Here is a 20,200-nt window from a genome sequence, read left to right as displayed (position 1 = left end):
GTACAATACTGGAAGTCATTATCAAAGCACACTTTAGGGTTTTCTTCAAGAAAGAAAAAGGCAGAGAAAAAGGTTGATGGGGTGATTTTAATCCTGTTTGAAGAGAATGGGCCTCTGGATAAAGTCCACAGAGAATTATTATAGGATTATCCTCCAACCCAAATGACTGACTGGCAAGCCTTACCTTCAAGATTTCTCCATCTGCATAAAGCACATACATGGTCACTTCAATATTCTTTTGTACACTCTTTCCTCCTCTCTCGAAATCCCCCTTCTCCAGGGTTAGGTACAGGTCATTGCGGATATCACCTGTGGGGAAAGAAATGCCACATCCTTATGACTCCACAAGCCATACTGCCCCATTTTCACAGAGAACTAGGCTAGCATTTGGATCTTCTGGGGCTTGGTGGCTGCTCAGGGCATTCCAAGCTTGGTTAATAATGATGGACATTCTACCAGTATCAGTGCAGCAGCACCCAGGTTGGTTAGTCATGTGTCCTCTAAGTCTGAATTCTAAAGATGTTCACTACATCTTGTCAAGGGTGGAGAATCTTTCAGATTGTAGATACTCAGACTGCTCAGTGTTTCTCCCTTCCAGGAGAATGGCTGTAATGTAAGCCTCCCAAAGTGGGAAGATTCTAGAATCAACAGGAATAACATTTTAACATGCCTATGTTTTAACTACGAATCCCTCTTCTTTTCCCTCAAGAAGGGTTTCTCTTTTATAGATTTATACTTTTTATATGCTTTCTTTTTGCAATCCACATCCATTCTGACTAGAGGATATATTACTTTTCCTTCCTCCTGGAGGCTTTGTTCCAAATCCCATTGCCTGCTGGAGTGACAGGTAGAGGTCACTGGACTACCTGTCACTTTTTCTTCTTTTTGTTTGCAAGTGCACTGGGAGATCACTTTCCAGAAGCATAGGCAGTAAGGCAATGAGGCAACAATGTGTTGTGCTTTTTTGCTTCCCTGTGCTCTGACTCCAGCCCAATTTGCCCATCTCTGTTGTTCAAGACTGGGGAGGAGAAGCTCAAACTTCAAGTCTAAAATGACCCAAGTTATATCTTCCTTTTTAGGGTGATGAGTTGAGGGGAGACAGCATTGCCTGTTCATGTATAAGAGTGTACTTAGGTTGCTCTAAGTTCCTAAACCTTTAACATAACCAGTTTTATTCATATGAAAAAAATAGTAAAAGCTGTGGGGGCAACAAACTTCAAAGGGAAAAAATGGCAAAGGAAAATGGGTAAGACCAAAGTGAAGATGTGTTAACAGCCTGAAGAAACCAAATGAGAGGTAATGAAACAACTTGCAAAACATGCCAATTCGGAAATCAGATATTTTTTTCTACTTCAGTTCTTAGAAAAACTGGTACATTTAAATATGTTACTACCTGGAATCACAATGATAGAAGCAGGGTTTGTTTTTGGTTAGCAAGTGGACTTTCTGGTTTGGTCAGACATAAATGACAATGCTCTCTTTTTTGCACTGACTACCTCTCTAATAATGGAAGCATCTGAGTTTCTGTCACGCAGGAAACAGGAATAGACCAGGACTGGCACATATTTGAGGATTTCAGGGTCTTCGTGACTAGCCCTTCCATTATTCAGGTCATTTTCCTATCACAGGTATGCAATCTTGCAATCATGGTTATTTGGTGGCATAATGAAGGTTCTCAAAATACTGTAGCTAAAGTGGGGAAGAAAATTTCATGACAAGTAATTAATTATCCCTCAGAAGCCCTAAGAACTTTCCCTAATGTGTGAAAGCCATCTTCTTTCCCAAACAAGCAACCTTGAGGTTACCATGAAGGAAAAAGAAAATGTGTTTTGAAAATCATACCAAAATGCCACTGTTGCATATGTGGGATAGTCTGGAGGACCACATCTGCACAGACCCTTGGATTGGGAAGTGCCTCTGCTTTAAATTCTGATGAGTCTAGAATCTTAATCTGCTTCCTTTTGGACATTGCTGCTTGGGCCCTCTTGGTACACTATTTAAAGCACCCAGGAGTACACGGTAGGTTTGGGTGGGGAAGACAGGTAGAACGAGAAAGGAAGCTCAAATTCATCAGTCTGTTACTGTCAGGACAGAGGCTGAATAAAGTCAGTCCTGAAAGTAAAATCCAAACTTAACTGAGAACTTTACTATGGCTTATTGCTATTTTTCTTCATTTAAACTTTCCCTTTAAAGTCAGGTTATTGCTATTATAGTGGGATAAATCATAGTTATACCTAGAATTTTTAACAATTGAAACAGGCTTCTTATAAAAGTCTTTTAATTGTACATTAGTTTTCCTATGGAATTTAAGTAAATTTGTAGACTGATTTAGCACAAAGTGAATAATCTAGAATTTTAAAATTATTTATTCTAAAATTTTAATTTTTATCCTTTTCTGAGTCAAACAGTCTAGAAAATTTTAATGCTTAATCTAAAGAATAGCTGCTTGGTTTAAATACTACCCTGGTTTGAACTCTCTGGAAGTTATTCTCAAAATAATCTATGAGGCTTTTAAAAGCAATTAATTACCTGTTGGCTACCAGCAACATTATTGTAGGTTGTACAAACATTTTTAGTTTCTGTGGCTCTATACACAGGTTAATCAATAAACATATCCTTCAAATGAAACATTTTCAAACTTTTCCTAGTTATATATTATATAGATTACTAATATAAAACTAGGGGCTGAGCATGGTGGCTCATACCTGTAATCCCTGCTATGGATTATAAGGAGGCTGAAGTGGGGAGATAGTTTGAGGCTAAGAGTTCCAGACTAGCCTGGGCAACATAGTGAGGCTCTTCAAAAAAAAATTTTTTTTTTTTAAATTAGCTAAACATGGTAGTGCACACCTGTAGTCCTAGCTACTCAGGAGGCTGAGGAGGGAGGATTGCTTGAGCCCAGGAGTTTGAGGCTGCAGTGAGCTATAATCATGCCAGTGTACTTCAGCCTGGGTGAGACAGTGAGACACTGTCTCTTAAAAAAATAAAATAAAATAAAAATAAATAAATAGATAAATAAAATTAGTTTCTTGGAGATTGTTAATGACAGAATTTGATCTGTGTTGACCATACAGAGATATGCTCAGTTTCTGGGCAGAGCATTTTAAGGTAAAATGCCAGGTTCAAAATGGAAGGATTAAGCTACATATTCCTGTAGTTTTCATTTTTTAAAAAAACAGAATGCCCTTGGTGATCAACTAGCTGAGAAAATTTATCAATACAAGTAATTTTACCCTCTGAGTTACAGACTGAAGCAGTTTATTTTCATCAGGTCTTTAGCTGCTCTTTATTTGGAGAACAGACCTGTCTAGACTAGAACTATTCTCAGCCAGGTTAGGTATTAGGCTATTGGGCTTATGGGTTGTAATTATGCAATTATGGTTTCAATTTCAAGAGCGACAATTTGTGAAAATGAACGTTGCTGGGAGGGAGAGGCTTCTTGTCAAAATCTCTCTGGGGGATCATTTCAATCAAGCTCTCCACTAATTCTCTTGGAACTAGAAGAAAACATAAGCGGAAGCAAATGTGAAAAGCTCCAGGGATCTAATGACCCAGACCCCTGCCTGCCTATCTTACAGATAGCCTTCTATGGTTCCCCCACTCTTCAGCTGTCCCTATTGCATGTTACACGTTCACAAAACCTACCAGTGGGATCATGCCTTTGGGTTAAGGCTCTGTTTCCAAGAGGCTCCTGTAGACTTTGGCACTAACTGCCAGGAAGTATTGCCAGGAGAGACAGGCATGAGGGCAGGCACATTACAATGAAGATGAGAAAGAGAAAGATGGAGCAGTGGTTTTGGAGGTTAGTTTGCATACCAGTGCCTGGATGATTGCATTCGAACCACCTGGGGAACTTGTTGAAAACAGATTTCTAGCATGCACACCTTGAAATTCCAGTGGGTCTTGTGTACATATATTTTTAAAAAAATCACCAAGTGATTCTGATGTTCTTCATTGTTTAACACTAGGAAACCAGAACATGAAGGTCTGCTGGGAGGACACTGATGGAGTTTGGGTAGGGGTGGGGGACTGGGCAACTCTTAGGCAGCATGGAGGAGTGCTGAGAGGGTGAGTCTTTACAAGAAGTAGGAGTAGGTATTTCTGAGGGTAGCCCTGATGATGGGTCTCTCTTTTAGGAAGGACTTTGGGCAGCCCTGACTCCCGTTGTTAAGTGCCTTCTGCTTCCTAAGGTTGGCAGGGCATCTTACAGCATCAGTAATGCCTTACATTGAGTGCTTAGTGCCTGGGTGACATCCAATAGAGTTTCTTGAATGAAGTGGAATGATTTGAGTTTTTTCTTATAAGAGGGTTTTGGAATAAAATATCTGTGCCTTTCACAGTCTCACAGGATCTGTTGATACAGCTGCACTCAGAAAACTGGGCACTTAAGTTTACGGGAGTTGACAAACGTTTTCTGTAAAAGACTAAATAGTAAATATTTTAGGTTTTGTTGGCTACACATGTCTCTGGCAGGTGTTCTTTGTTTTTACAACACTTTTAACATGGAAAAGAAAAACATTTTTAGCTGGCAAGAAGTACAAAAATAGGCTGTTGGCTGGATTTGGCCCATAGGCTATAGTTTACTGATACCTGGCTAGAAACGTTTATGTGTGAAGAACAGCTGCACTACACTGCAACTGCACATCAAAAATACAGATTCTTGTGCACCTAGACAAACAGCTACTGGGACAAGGCAAGGTAATGAACCTGGGGCTGTTATTATGACAGGGATTGGCCTGGAATACTCTTGAGGTGCTTACGGAGTAAGCGATCTTAAAAGTAAACAGTGCTGTTCAGCTACCAGAAATCTTAGGGGGATAGATAGGGAGCACTCTGACAGACGAGTGACAGGTCTGATCCTCTGAAGACCTGCATCCTGGTGACTCTGGAGAAACAGTTCATGATGTGTTTGCAGATTTCTTCTGAGAGTAGTCTCAGAGGTCTCCCAACCTCTGAAGTCTAGCTCAGACACCAGAATATTTGTTAGCAAGAGAATATCTTGCCAGATACTCCAGTACTACTTGGAACTTGGGGCCAAATGTTTCATTAGTGCTAGCCTATGTGGAATTCCATCCCAGCAGAAATAATCTGGCAAGGCCCAAACAAATTTGGCCAAAATCTGATATGAGTTCTTTATTATACCCACATTCCTTCTGTATAAATTACTCACACTTCATATTAGGAGGCTCTGGGTTTGAGTATTTATATATTTTTATATATATATATGTGTGTGTGTGTGTGTGTGTGTGTGTGTGTGTATGTGTTTTGGGGATGGAGTCTCGCTCTGTTGCCAAGGCTGGTGTACAGTGGCGCAATCTTGGCTCACTGCAACCTCCACTTACCGGGTTCAAGCGATTCCCTAGCTTCAGCCTCCTGAGTAGCTGGGATTAAAGGCTCCCGCCACCATGCTGAGCTATTTTTAAATTTTTAGTAGAGACGGGGTTTCACCATGTTGGCCAGGCTGGTCTGGAACTCCTGACCTCAGGTGATCCGCCTGCTTTGGCCTCCCAAAGTGCTGGGATTACACACGTGAGCCACCACGCACTGCCCAATAATATTTAATACTATATTATTTATACCTTGCCTACTTCTAGACAGGATTAGGACGGGTTTCTATAGATGTGCTTTCTCTTCCTTAAGATCATGTAAGATGAGAACTGACTTTCTTTCAGTACAATTGGGATGATGCCAAGCCTATCTGTTGGAAGAATAGAAGGATGTCTCCTAACAGTATACATGGAAATGTAGTAATGTCAGCTACCATTTAACTTCGATGGTTTTAGGTATGTAACCAATGGAGTATTCTTATTTTCCTGAGGAAGAGACAAAAAAAAAAAAAAAAAAAAAAGGCTCTTGAGAGGACTTCTTTAGAGTACCCAGGAAAGGAGGATTCTTTCTTTTTCTTACCATGTCTTTGGTGTCACACTTCCGGCTTCCATTGCAACAAAGTCAGTGATGCTCTTTGCTCTAACAGGATGAAAGGTATGGGCATAGTGTGACATCACTATATATAGTTTTTCCTTTCCTGAATCAGGGATGTGATGATCTTCCAACCTCTTTTGAGACTAGATGTGATTATTCTTAAACCATCCCTTAGATACACTGCCATAGCCTCATTTGACACTCAGATTGATGAGCACTATGAACCCACTTGTGGTAAATAATGTCATTGCTCCCCTTGAGGAAAGCTGTCTTCCAAAAACCATGTCTCTGCTGGTTTGCCTTTTCATGTGAAGTATGTCCCAGCAAAGCCAAAAAGAGAAGCTTTCTGCCTTTCTGATTCTTTGTGGCTTGGAGTAAGCACAATTCCTTTTCTTTTCAATGAATGTAACTGATCAGTCTCATACAAAAATTGTTTCCTGTATCTATACACCTTAAGCTTGTTAAGATTTTCTAGACATTCCAGTATGTCCCCAGTTTCTTCAGATCTTAGTGAATACTCAAAAGTAATACATAGTGCTATAGGATGGGCTGGTAGCTTTTCTTTTTATGTCTTGTCAGTTACCCAAGAAGGTGAGGCTGATGAGGATTATTAATATGTACATGACACCCCACCCCAGTATTGCAACATTCCATGAAACAAATGAAGATGAGAACAAAGCAGGCAATAAGCAGACAGAGACACAAAAGACAGAACTTACACCCAACTGTCTTCATCTCTGCATCAGAAAGAAAGGGACGAAAATGAAGGGACAGCACAGAGAAAAACAAGAACAATTAAGACAAACAGGAAAAGAAAGAAACATCACTTGAAGGTCAGTGATGAAACATGCACATTTCTGTCAGGAGTCAAAGAAAAGGACAGAGTGTGTTTCTGAGCACAAGGGGAGGAGTCAGAGGGTCCTCTAAAAGGATGTTATGCCTATATAGCTGCCTTCTAATAGATATGTCCAGAGGGGAGCAGTAATTGAGTACAGGGAATCAAGAAGGGGAGAAGCAGAGTACTTTCTAGGACTTGGTTCTCAAAGGGTGTCCCAGACCAGCAGCATCACCATCATATGAGAGCTTGTGAGAGACGCAAATTGCCAGGTCCCACCACAATCCTACTAAGTTAGAAACTCTTGGGGTGGGCCCAGAAATCTGTTTTATGGGCCTTGCAGGGGATTCTGAAGCACACTAAGGTTCGGGAACCACTGCTTTAGGAAAAAAACTTAGTCATCTGTTAGAACAACATAATGAATCGTAGATGGGCTTCTTATGACAAGACAGAAAGCCATTTAATATGAAATTTGGTTCATATCACCTACAGTCAATGATAACTTTAGAAATTCAAGGCCTAGAAAACAGGTTAAATCATTGTGCTTCCCAAAGAACCACGACAAAGCCCTTTATCTCCACTGACTACAGGGTACAGACTTTCCAGGAAAGCAAAGAAAGACAGCCATAGCAAGTGGTGGCACATCTCTGCTGGCTTAGACATGGTCTGAAGAAGGGTACAGTCCCTTCTTGAGCAAGAGGTTTTTGTTTTGTTTTGGTTTTGAGACAAGTTCTGCTCTGTCGCACAGGCTGGAGTGCAGTGACACTATCTTGGCTCACTGCAACTTTCATCTCCCGGGTTAAAGCAATTTTCATGCCTCAACCTCCCGAATATCTGGGACTACAGGTGCACGCCACCGTGCCCGGTTAATTTTTGCTTTTTTTTTTTTTTTTTTTTAGAGATGGGGTCTTGCCATATTGGCCAGGCTGGTCTTGAATGTCTGGTCTCAGGTGATCCACCTGCCTTGGCCTCCCAAAGTGCTAGGATTACAGGCGTGAGTCACCGTGTCTGACCAAGCAAGAGGTTTTATTTTATTTTAAGTTTTTTGTTTGAGTTGGGATCTCGCTCTGTCACCCAGGCTGGAGTGCAGTGGTGCCATCTTGGCTCACTGCAACCTCCACCTCCCAGGTTCAAGCGATTCTCCTGCCTCAGACTCCTGAGGAGCCAGGATTACAGGTGCCCACCACTACCTCTGGGCTAATTTTTGTATTTTCAGTAGAGATGGGGTTTCACCACGTTGGCCAGGCTGGTCTTGAATTCCTGACCTCAAGTGATCTGCCTGCCTTGGCCTGCCAAAGTGCTGGGATTACAGGCATGAGCCACTGAGCCTGGCCCGAGTTAGAGGTTTTAAATCATTTCTTTCAGGTTATACATTTTTGGCTAACCGTTTTCTTTAAAGTTTTATTATAGTTAATTCTGACACAGGAGTTACAGAAAACAATGTTAACATCAATTTGTTTACCTGGAACACCTGTCCTGTTTGTCTTGCCTGCCCATCTTCTTAAAAAATCTAGAAAAGGACTAAAAGTGTGCCATAGAGTTATTATTAGCTTTTGTACTTCACTAAAATGAGTTCAGAAGGAAAGAAAAAGTATCCACTGAAATATGGTGATCAACTAACAAAAGGTTATGTGCTCAGTTTTAAAAAAAGTGGCTAAATTTCTCATATCTATTTGTTCTTCCATAATCTAAGATGGCATTTCCTGGGTTGGCTCCCAGAACACCAGCAGTATCACTGTTGCCTCTTGCTCATTACCAAGGGTCATGAGCAGAACTGAATGGCTATGCAGTCATGGCCTCAGTCATGAAAGAGCAGAATATCTCATGCTCACATCATCCCTGTGATATGTATGTACGCTCTCATGGAAAGCAATGGTAGAATGTCAAGAAGATCTTTTTAGAAATCATATGTTAGCTACTGGTGTGGCTAGAGCCTGTGTGAACTCTCCCTTACAGCTCTGCCAGTATGCTTTGACAAGGACCTATCTGGGCCATCCTGACCAAAAAAAAAAAAAAAAAAAGACCTTTCCAAATGAGTGATAGTTTCTGCCAAATGCTGGACAGTTTTAAAATAAGGATCACAGTTTATGAATAATTCTAATTTTTTCATTTACTTTAATTTCTCAGACTTATCATGCTGTCATGGTCACAGTTACTGACATGATTTCTTTCCTTCTTATTTCTCGACATGTTCATGGGTCAAGAAGATGAAGTTGTAATTTCTTGTAACTTGGTCACACCAGCACCGTGCGAGCTGAGGGACTGTACAACTCAAGTAAAACACTCTCACAGATGATGGGTGGACTAGCTTCAGGTAGAGATGTGGCCAGGGTTTGAAAAAGACTCCTAAGGACTTCTTAACAGTCACTGTTTCCCAAGACAGGCTGACCACAATGTAAAACACTCCTGCATACTTTTCCTGCTGATCCAATAGGACCTGCAGGTACAGTCCTATCACTTTGCCCAGGGACTGCAAACCTACTCTTGACAGTATATTGGGGCATATTAAGGGGGAAATGAGAGTTGTTAACAGCCCACAACCCTGGGAGTGGCCATCTGTGCAAAAGTTCTTTTCTCTGGAAGAGAAAAGATGGAAGATTATGGAAAAGGGCTGTTCTGCCTATGAATCAGTCCTCACTTTCGGCTATAGCACTCAGTACTTCAAAGGCAGGCTCACAGCCCCACCCTGGGCCTGCCACGACTGCCCAGTATCTCTGCCTTGTGGGGAAAATCATATGATGATATCTTAGCTGCCCAGAGGAGGGAAAATCCCCTTAACCTCAGCTTGCCTTACCAATGCTTGAAATTGTACATTTGCACAGTCATGTCTAGCTGTGTGCCAATGATACAAAGAGATGCAGAGTATCCTAAAAAAGATTTCTTTCCACAGATGAGATTTTGACAATGTAACTTAAAATCAAATTTTGCTTAAATACATTTTTGACTGAAGCTTGTTCCTTTCTAGTCTCTGATCACTTGGTTTTAATCCCAGGAGTATGTGAAGACTATCAGGAAGATAGTATCTGAATCTTAGAAAAGTTCTTAAGAGAAAGGAAGGACTTTAAGTATATCCCCTTGGGATACATTCCACCACATAAGCCTAGATATCTAATTTTTAAAAGATCACCAGGTTGATTTTGGTATCTATTTATTCTTTTTTCAATTTTGGTAACGTTTTGTTTGTTTGTTTGTTTTTCTGAGACGGAGTTTCGCTCTGTCTCCCCGGCTGGAGTGCAGTGGTGCGATCTCGGCTCACTGCAAACTCCACTTCCCGGGTTCACACCATTCTCCTGCCTCAGGCTCCCAAGTGGCTGGGACTACAGGCGCCCACCACCATGTCCAGCTAATTTTTTGTATTTTTAGTAGAGACAGGGTTTCACCATGTTAGCCAGGATGGTCTTGATCTCCTGACCTCCTGATCTGCCCACCTCAGCCTCCCAAAGTGCTGGGATTATAGGAGTGAGCCACCGCGCCTGGCCCTTTTTTTTTTTTTTCATAGTCAAGAAGCCTGACTATGCTTGGGCTCTTTTCCTAATTAGCAGCCCAGAAAGAGCTAAGAAAGGTGTCACGACAGGATGGTAGAAGTGTCCTGTGGCGGTCATTACCCCTACAACAGCTTTCAAAAGCATGAAGTCTCCCTAGCATTTAGATAAAAACATAATTGATCTACTAGCCTACGTTTCCCATCCAAAAGACTCTCCTGTGTGCATTAGTAGAAGATGAAGGCTGTGCGTGGCAGCTTGCTCTGCATTTACTGTGTCTATGGAGGGAGAATGAAGGTGACAGGAAATAAATCTGGGCATAGCCTGGGAAGTTGGAAGGCAGCTGGAACCCATCACATAGGCCTTCTCTATGGCCAGGCTACCCAACCCTTTGTGTATGTGCTGGCAAATGCTTCCAACAAGAGAATTTAGTGAACCACCATGAAGAACTCCAAATAAGTGATATTTAAAGTGATCATAATCAGTTCAGTCTAGTCTGGCCTGGCCCTTTACAATAAAAGCAAATAAGCTTTTAGCAGGGCATTAAAACTCAACTGAGGCCAGATGCAGTGGCTCAAGTCTGTAATCCCAGCACTTTGGGAGGCCGAGGTCAGGAGTTCAAGACCAGTATACCAGCAATGGATCACTTGAGGTCAGGAGTTCGAGACCAGTCTGGCCAACATGGTAAAACCCTGTCTCTACAAAAATTACAAAAATTAGCCAGGTGTGGCGGTGTACATGTGTAGTCCCAGCTACTCGGGAGGCTGAGGCAGGAGAATCGCTTGAACCTAGGGGGTGGAGTTTGCAGTGAGCCAAGATAGCGCCACTGCATTCCAGCATGGGCGACAGAGTAAGACTCTGTCTCAAAACAAACAAACAACAACAAAAAACTCAACTGAGAGGGTAAGTCCACTCCTCCTATAATCTATCCAGACAACCAGACATTTACCTGTTCTAATCTTCTTCTCCTTATTTGCATCTTCTCTGGTTATCTGAACACCTACCATCCATCTGAACCATGCCTCTACCCCTTCTTCACTCCTGATAACTCCCTTGGCTCTGATGCCCCATTTGGATCCACTTTTCCAGTCCTACCCATGTCTGCCTAATTAGAAAACATGAACCTGATATTGACCTACTGGGACCACATTTGAAGGTCAATGCATTCCCAATTTGTGCCCTGGCTCTCCACTGGGCATTAGATGAAATGGGTGAGACAATTTCTGAGAAGCTGGCCAGGTAGTGCTATATTCACAATGTCTAATTTATACCATTTGCCTGATCTATTTTTCTGATACATGAAAATGGCAAGGTATCTGCTATTCCTACACATATGGGATTCACTGATACTACACGCATATATTTTGATATATTCTTCCCCTTAAGCAGGAAGTTCTTGTGAGACAATTATCTTCTAAGAAAAGGAAGGAAGAGTATAAAAACTCTCCATGAAGGTTCCATATTCACTTCTACCATCCAGGCTTCATAGAAGACAACAAAGCCTACCTATCTGCTGGATTGTCATGTTGCACTGGTGAATGCAATGTAGGGGCTTCTGGAAAAGAACAAATGCCTATAAGAGCCGAAGGGCCATTGACTGCAGACTGCAGTAAGCAGTCTGACTTGGGATGTGGGAGATTTTAATAGCTGCAGGTCTCCTCCATAGCACAGTTCACCACCTTCTCAGGAGGGGAGCACTAGACTCCATCCTAACCCATCTACCTTCCCAGCCCCAAGCAGTTCTGCATACCTGGCATAATGACATCAGGAAATCCCAATTTTCTTGTAATTGCCAATCCCCTATTAAATATCATGGGATTTTCTCTCCGAATCTGTTCCATGTCTCCACGAAGAAGCTGCAGAGAAATGATAAGACCTGCAAAACCAAAAGCATTTTCTTAGAACCACAGTTCTACCCTGTTATATAGTACTAGAAAAGACATAGTCACATTTTCCAGAAGAAAATTTGCGAAGTTCAGCAAAATTCTTGAGAAAAACTTTGAGGCAGAAAGTGTAAGTTATTTTCAAGAAACATTTTGGAAAGCTAAAGAAATTTAAGTTAAAGTGACCCCAATAACCCAGAGAACTAGTCTATTAAACACAGACTGAGGTCTGGGAGATTGAGTTGTCTCTCCCTCTGTTCCCCAGCATCCAACTAGGGTCCAGCTGGCCCTACTGAATGAGAGGGTTGAACTACGTAAGTTATATATTTAGGAACCTAGAGAAATCTATAGAGTAGAAACAAGCATGGCCAAAGAAGACCTTCAGTCAGGGCATCCCAAATATGAGAAATGAGCAAGCTAAGATGTGCTGTGTTTTATGCCGGGAGTATGTCAAAGTGTGGGAAGTAACTTGCTAGTTTAATCTTGCACTGGCTAGCAACAGAGGAGACATCACATTCTGCAAAGAAAAGAGGGTGCTTTTGTGGGACTAACCAAGCCTTGACTCCATGAGGATTTCAGATCCTCCACATGATCTTTAATCAAAACTTGGGAGTATTTGAAATATCACCCCAGGTGAGCTGCCTTCTGGCTCATTACTTACACCCTTGGAGTTGTGCACAAAGCTAGAATCTCCTGAAATTTCCACCTCCACAGCACCCTCCTGAGGGTCCCCTCTGCAGCTACTGGCTAGAAGGCTGTAACAGTCAAGCCTCTATGGAATTAGGAAGTGCTACCTCTATAACTGTGAATGGGTTTAGCTGTTAACAGGATGAAGAATTTAGGCGTTGATCTATGGGTTGAGAGGAGGCACCCTCATTGGTCTATAAACTTGGGAGTTAAATAGCAGATGAACATCTATAGAAATGAGGGAATAAGGTGTTATGATAATGAATACAATTACAAGAGTAGTAGCTGGAATGGAGATAGTAACAAGTAGAATTGTAAAATAAGAATGGTCTAGGAATGGGGATGGAGGAGGGAATGGAAAAGTAGACAAAGACAGAAGTCAGATAAAAGAGTTACAGATATTTTATCTGGCACGAAAAGTATGCCAGTAGCCAGGAATATGTACTCTCAGAGCTGGGCCAAGGGATGAAATACGGTTCTACTACAGCTCAGACAGAACCTCAAGATTATCTTGTTGCTTCTGCTAAACTCATGCTTCCCAAGAAACCTTGGGATTACAAACATGGTATCTCAAGTGTCATTAACACCAGGATCACAGTGCCCTGAAAAGGCAAACATACAGTATTCCAGTTGGTATTCTGGTTAGATAATCAGTGTTTAAGATTTCAGCCCCTCTAAAGTAATTATCTTAAACCTAATCACTGTCGGACTAAACTGCAATTAGTTTATGAACCTGAAAGGCTGGGAGCCATAACCAAAACCACAATAATCTTTGTAGAGAACAGCTTAGGATATATCTGCCCTCCCCTCATAACCCTAACTTATTCATCTTTGTTGTGTTTACATAGCTATCAAATCATATCCTCTGGGTAAACAGAAATCAGACTTATGAGACAGCCCAGCATGAAGCAAACAGCTGGGGATGAAAGTCTCCATAATTTGAGGGAGTTGCGGTTGGAGGGCAAAAGCCAAAAAAAAAAAAAAAAAAAAAAAAATCAGTGGGTATACTCTAACCATTCTGCATTGGCAAGGGTTTATTTAAGTACTTGCTGACTGCCTTTTGTCCCTGCATTTTCTGAGCAACCAAAACGGCCTACAGATGCAAAGTGAAACTCATGAAGATGTTGACTAAAGGTGCCGAGAGTATCACAGTTAGCTTTTGAGTTACCCAAAGGGATCCTAAAGAGCTGCTCTCTACTTCTAAACATAACAAATAAGAGAAAACCTTCAAGTTCATGCAAGGGATCAGATGAAAAGACATGCAAAGAATGAAAGAAATCAACAATGGAGGCTATAAAAACTGTATGTCCTTTTGTAGAGTTGGGATCCTGGAACTTGTGGGTTTCCTTTCTAGTTCTGAAACCCTGTGTTGGTATGAAGCACATACCAAATAATGCTAAGGCATGATTCTGGGCACAAGAGGGCCTTCATTAATAGTTCAGAAAAGTGACCCACTCACTCACCCAGTACGCAACCAGTCCCTTGGCAACACTTGATGTTCTACCTGACCTCAAATCAAAGAATTTGAAAATAACAAAGTCTATACAATTTCTCTGTTAATCTGGTCTCACTGATTACCTGACACAAGAAAACCATTTTCTTACTGAACCTCTTATTGGATTAAAGACTGACTCATAAAAAAGTAACTGGACAAATTAACACCTGTGTAAAATATTCGAGGGCACCAACTTGACTCTGTTCTTGTGCCACACGCCCCCACCCCTCCTTGTGGAAATGCTGGATGAGGATTAATTATATAAATTAATATCAGCCCAAGATATGGAAATAAATTGTAGTTAACAGTCATTTTAAAATAAATAGAAAACTTGTGTGTCAACTGCTTTATCTTCACTTGTCCTTAATACTCTTCATGCTACTACTGGAACTGTTAAAAGTTCAGTTTGTAGCTACATATCCAAGAGGCCAACAATGGAAATGAAGACCCACATCTATTAAAGTTCACATAAAAGAGTTATTGCTGGATGATACATTTACTCTCAGCATTCAAACCCAGTGTAGCAATTGCTTCTGCATTTTTAAATTATGTGACTTGAAGGAAAAGCACTAATGACTTTGGAAACAGAACTGCAAGGCAATGAACTGCCCACAATATTTAACAAAGATGGGTAAAAGTTTATAGCAAAGTAAACTGATTTTTAATAAAGATGTATCTTTAATTAAGCAGACTAACAAAGACCTGAAATATTCCTTGAGCAATCTATAAAATTCTCTGACACGAAGACCCCAGAGTCCAGCAGTAGAAAACCCATGCTCAGAAGCTTGGCAACTGAGTAGAAAGGCCAAAGGTCTGGAGTCTGGAGACCTGGGTTCTATCCTTGTTCAGCCACTAAGTCATTTTGCTGAGCTTCAGTTTCCTCATTTGTTTAATGAGGGGGTTGAAACAGGTGATTTCCAAGGTCTCAGCTAGCTTCTAACATACTTCAAAAAGAAGCAGCCTGTTCCTCCTACTGACTTTTCCACAACTACACAGAGACCTCCTCTCATTACAGCCATCCCAACTGAGGCTCTCTGAAGTCTGTGGTGCCCCGCAGAGAGGTCTTTCTAACACTGTTTAAATGGCAAGTGTCTGTGAGTTCTAGACAAAAATCAGACACAGAACATGGCACAGTCCCTGCTCGCTCTGGGGAGCAAGACAAATCTCATCATCTTAACCCGGTGAAGCAATGGTAGAAGTTGCTCTTTCACGAATTAGTACTATCATCTCTCTTTTTAAATATTCTCTATATGTTTTAATCATACTATGTCCCAAGAATGTGTAGTCAAGGGCACCTCTTTATAAATCAAATAAGTAAATAAAGCAAAGAACATGACAAATATGGATGTGAATTGTAGTTTCCCAAATTGCTAGTAACTTTCCTATATTTTCAAAATAAAATTTTATTTGTCTCTTGCTTTAGCCTAGATTTAGCATACTGCATGGAGCTACCTGGCATCCAGGCACATGTATAAGGGAAAACTGTCATTTAAAAATAGTGAGAGGCTCTCAGATATCACCTAAACCCCCACTAGGGTTTTAGAGGAATCAAGTTGTTACAGCTGAAGGTCTCAATCTTGGCAGCCTCTGGTGTGGATCTCCTCTAAGGATCCTCCTAGTTGAGTATCTGCTCACCCCAACAGAGAAAAAACGAAGTTTTCTACAACAGGTACTACTCTTTAGAAACTGCTTGCCTCTCAGTGATTTTACACTGTCATTTAAGGACAACTTATAATTTCCAACAAGGTCTATGCAAGTTAAAGAGGATTATGTAAAAGAGGTTATAAAATGATTTAGAGGTAAAAACTGTCAGGAGTAACTTGGTTCTGCGTAAATTAGATAGCTATCTGCAAGGGTCTATAAAGGCACATAGGCTTTTAAATAATGTTTCTAATTTAATCAAGCATTAATGTTTAACTTAGAAAACAATACAATATGTAGAACTGTACTGAGATTTTATAGAAATTATTTAAACAGAGTTTTTAAAGAAAGGACGGGAAAAGGAAAAGGAGAAGTTGAGCTAAAATGAAGCTTCTTTGAAATAAAGATTTTCCATTCTAGTTTCAGAATGACTGATACTGACAGACTAATCACTGATTCTCATTATGGTCAGTTTTCAGGAATAGAAAGAGAAGTGTGTGATGTCTATATCTATATAGATATCTAGCTATATATAGAGAGAGATATTTATTTGGCTGAGTATAATCTTTTTTTTAGGCAAACATAGACTTCACAATGTAACAAACCCTGCAACATTTTTGCTCACTCTGGATTTGAATTAGAACTCAAGTTACCTATCAAAGCATATGGAACTCATCCTAGAAAAAGCAGAAAATGTATTTTGGTCAGCAGATATTAGGGAAAGCCTCAAATTACTACAAAAAGAATGGGTAGGAAATGCCTGGACAGGAGAATAAATGTCCGTAGGGAATACAGCAGGCAATCTGCACCAACCAACTGAAGTACTGTATGATTAGCAACTACAAATGCAACACAAAATGTTCTAGTCAGAGAAGTACCTCACCATGGCTGGCGCTGGGGGCAGAGTACTTGGCACTGGACTTTCGGATGATGTTCTCGTGGATCTGGGACCACTCACTCTCATTGTTGCACCTATAACAGAAGGACAGGTGTTATAGCACTCAAGTATTTTAAACACCTGGTTTGATGTTCCAATGTGTAACACTTAAGTTCAAAGGGAAAAGGATCCCTCACTTTCCTAAAGAAATGGTGTTATGTTTTACTAAATTAAACAAGGCTCATTTCCTATTAAGCACAAAAGACATACTTGGGCAAAGGATAGAAACTCTAAAATGAATCCCTACAAACATTTAATTGGCAAAATTCCTTCTCTCAGAAGTAACACTATTCCACATGAAAAGTTGTTTCTTTTCTAGCACCCATTGCATGCGTGCGCACAGACATACAAACAGGTCCCAGAGGAAAGTTCCTGATAGAGGAAAAACATTTCCTCTCAACAAGTACTACTGTTTAGAAACTGCTTTGGCATTGGTTTTTTACTATCATACAGCTGTCATTATGACTGGCCCCAAAGGACAGCCCTGCTAAGCTATAAGCAATGTTGATACTATTTGCATGAAGCTATGTTTCAACCAGACCAAGTTAAGAAGAAAAGCTTGTGAGAGCAGTGGGCTTGATTTACCATGAAGTCTTCTGTGGTCAGGGAGAAGGAGGACTTAGCAGACAAAGCTGATGCCTAAATGTGTAAGAATAAAGTTCCTTCCTAGGAATAAAGCTGCTTCCTAGGAACCATGGGATCGAGACAAAAGAGGGGAGGAATAACAGTGCATTTCTGTTACATTCCGATGTTTTAGTGTCTTCCTTCTAAAGGTCAATTCCCGGAGAACTGCAACCACATAACCATTTGGAACAAAGTTTAGGAACAGAGACTACGAATTCCTTATGCTAGTACAGACACCTTAATAAAACATTTGGAAAAAGATGAGGGTAATCTCTTGAAAATTCCATTTGACACTCAGGGAGTTCCCACAGCCCTGGTTCTACCCCCTCCCCTGTTGGTTAGGAAGGTATGGATCTACCTATCTCAGAAAACAGGACCCATGCAAAAAGAACCCATGGAACTTTCCATGGATTACTCAGATGTGTCCAGTTCAGCATGGCCACTTCCAGGAGGACACCCCAGTAAGAGTTCTAGAATGTGCCATCCAATAGTATGAAGCATATCAGGTCTCTAAATAAAAGGGTTGGAATAGAGGCCACTCAGAGATAAAGCAGGTCAGTTACTAGCTTAACTAACTGCTACCCAGTCAGTGGCTCTTTGGACTCCTTAGCCATACAAATATGCCTCATTTACTCAGAGCTGTTGTGATGAATGGTTAAAGGAGGTTCTCAAAGCCCAGGGCTCTGAGAATAACTTTCTGCCTATAGAATTCCTTCCAAACAAGGAAAGAGGGAAGAGTATCCTTTAAAACAATCTCTTGTGATTTAGCAACTTAGCAGGAAATTAAAAGCCTTGAAAATTACCTCCCCTACTAGATGGGGCAATTTCAGTTTTTCTCCAATAAAATACTCACTGGTCCCTTGGTGGTATAATGGGGAGCTGGAGCTTTGTCAGTCATACCAACAGTGGCAATCTGTATTACTTCACTCACATCTACCCCTCCACCCAACACACATAATTCAGATGCTAGACAACTGACAGCCTGTTCCTGCCATTCCTCTCCCCTTGCATATCCCTTACCTATTAGTGACCTTCACAGCTCTGCCTTCAGCCCATTTCTTTCTCACTCTACAAGCCTTCCTGGGCAATCTCAACCATTCCCACAGCTTCAACTACTGCCAAGCTCCAAAGCATTGTCTCCAGTCCAGATTCATCCTAAGCTTCTGATCTACATGGCCAAGAAAATTCATTTCTCCCCAACCTGACTGGACCCAGAGATGCCCTCTCACTGAGAGGAACTCAGTAGTACTATATCCTTCCAGCATTCACCATATCCTACAGATTTTGCAATAATCAAATCTCACATTTTACCTCTCCTCCCTCTTCATTGTCTTGGTTTGGTCATTATCATCTCTCTTCTGGACCAGTACAATAATCTTCTAACTGGTCTTTTACACATCTTTCTTTCTAGAATGTCAATTTGGTTATATGGCCGCCCTTCTTAATGCCCTTCACAGGTTAGAGTTCAAACTTTTCAGCAAGTCATTTAAGGCAGACTCATCAGGGTCCTCTCTTACCTCTCCAGATCTCTTTTACATTGAAAAAGCTTACAAAGACTCTATTAATTGTATTTCTTTCCTTTCTTTTCCCCTCTTTTTAATTTTTTTAAAGGATTCAGTTCAATATTGCTTTTTCTATGAATCCTTTCCAGCTTGCTCTATTATTCTCCATTCTCAACATCCCTACCTTAGACCTGACCACTACCTCTTTTGGGTCTTCGCTGAATTCTGATTTCTAGAAGAATGCCTATTATATTTTAGGGCACCTATTTGTCTACTTCACCCGACTGCAAGTCCTTAGATGATAAGGACTATGTCTTGCTAATCATCTCCACCAGGCAGCAAAACTTATAGCACATAATAAGTGCTTAATATAATATTTGTTGAATACATAAATGGAATAATTGCCAAGGTCAACTGGTTATTTCTTATAGCTTAAATGTTGCTAATTAAAACTCTGCCATCATTCTGCATCAGAATTACATTACACTAAAGGCAGATATTTAGGAAAACATTCTGCGTTATGGTCATCTTATGAAATCATTACTATATTTATCTTAAGAGGAAAACAGTAAAAGAGCAGTGAAAACAATCACATTTCTGGGAAAGGTAAAGGAAAAATGGATGGCCATATTTGTGCCTATTTGAATCAAGGAGGATGGGAGCACTAGCGGCTGGAAGTATGCTTGAAAGAAGCTCCTGCTAGCTCCAAAGGAAAGATGGTTTGAAATCAAATGTCATGCAGATTCATTCACAGGCTGCAAAGAGTGAACTCTCGAAATTTTGCAGTCTACTCATGACTGGCCATAAACATGATTTAGCTTTGCAGAACTGCCAAGTTATTGCTACAAAGGCATCAATTTACCTTCAATTACCAACGCTTCTTTTTATTCTCTTAATACAATACTTGCTTTCAAATACTATATGCTGTTATTGATGAATTCTTTCTTTCTATCTATCTATCGACTGATCTATACAGGGTCTCACTGTCGCCCAGGCTGGAGTGCAGTGCTGTGATCACTGCTCACTGCAGCCTTGACCTCCCCAGGCTCAGGTGATCCTCCTACCTCAGTCTCCAGAGTACCTGGGACCACAGGCACACACCACCATGCCCAGCTAATTTTTGTCTTTTTTTTTTTTTGTAGAGATAAGGTTTTACCATGTTGCCCAGGCTGGTCTCAAACTCCTGCGGCTC

The 20,200-nt window shown here is 40.9% G+C and overlaps 1 protein-coding gene across 2 annotated transcripts in view; it reads right to left on the bottom strand.

Moving 5' to 3' along the window:
• The window catches only part of DOCK3 (dedicator of cytokinesis 3), a 698,449-nt gene that overhangs the window by 170,054 nt on the left and 508,195 nt on the right, over positions 1 to 20,200 (bottom strand). For both annotated transcript variants that reach the window (XM_077992951.1, XM_015130827.3), the window contains exons 13-15: positions 16,829 to 16,917; positions 11,990 to 12,115; positions 185 to 309 (exon numbers count right to left, since the gene is read on the bottom strand). In XM_077992951.1, the coding sequence (XP_077849077.1) occupies positions 185 to 309; positions 11,990 to 12,115; positions 16,829 to 16,917 (340 nt within the window). The remainder of the gene's footprint in view (positions 1 to 184; positions 310 to 11,989; positions 12,116 to 16,828; positions 16,918 to 20,200) is intronic.

Source organism: Macaca mulatta, chromosome 2, assembly GCF_049350105.2.
Source record: "Macaca mulatta isolate MMU2019108-1 chromosome 2, T2T-MMU8v2.0, whole genome shotgun sequence".
NCBI lineage: Eukaryota > Metazoa > Chordata > Mammalia > Primates > Cercopithecidae > Macaca > Macaca mulatta.
The sequence above is the reverse complement of the archived record's forward strand: the minus strand, read 5'-3'. Positions and strand labels throughout refer to the sequence as shown.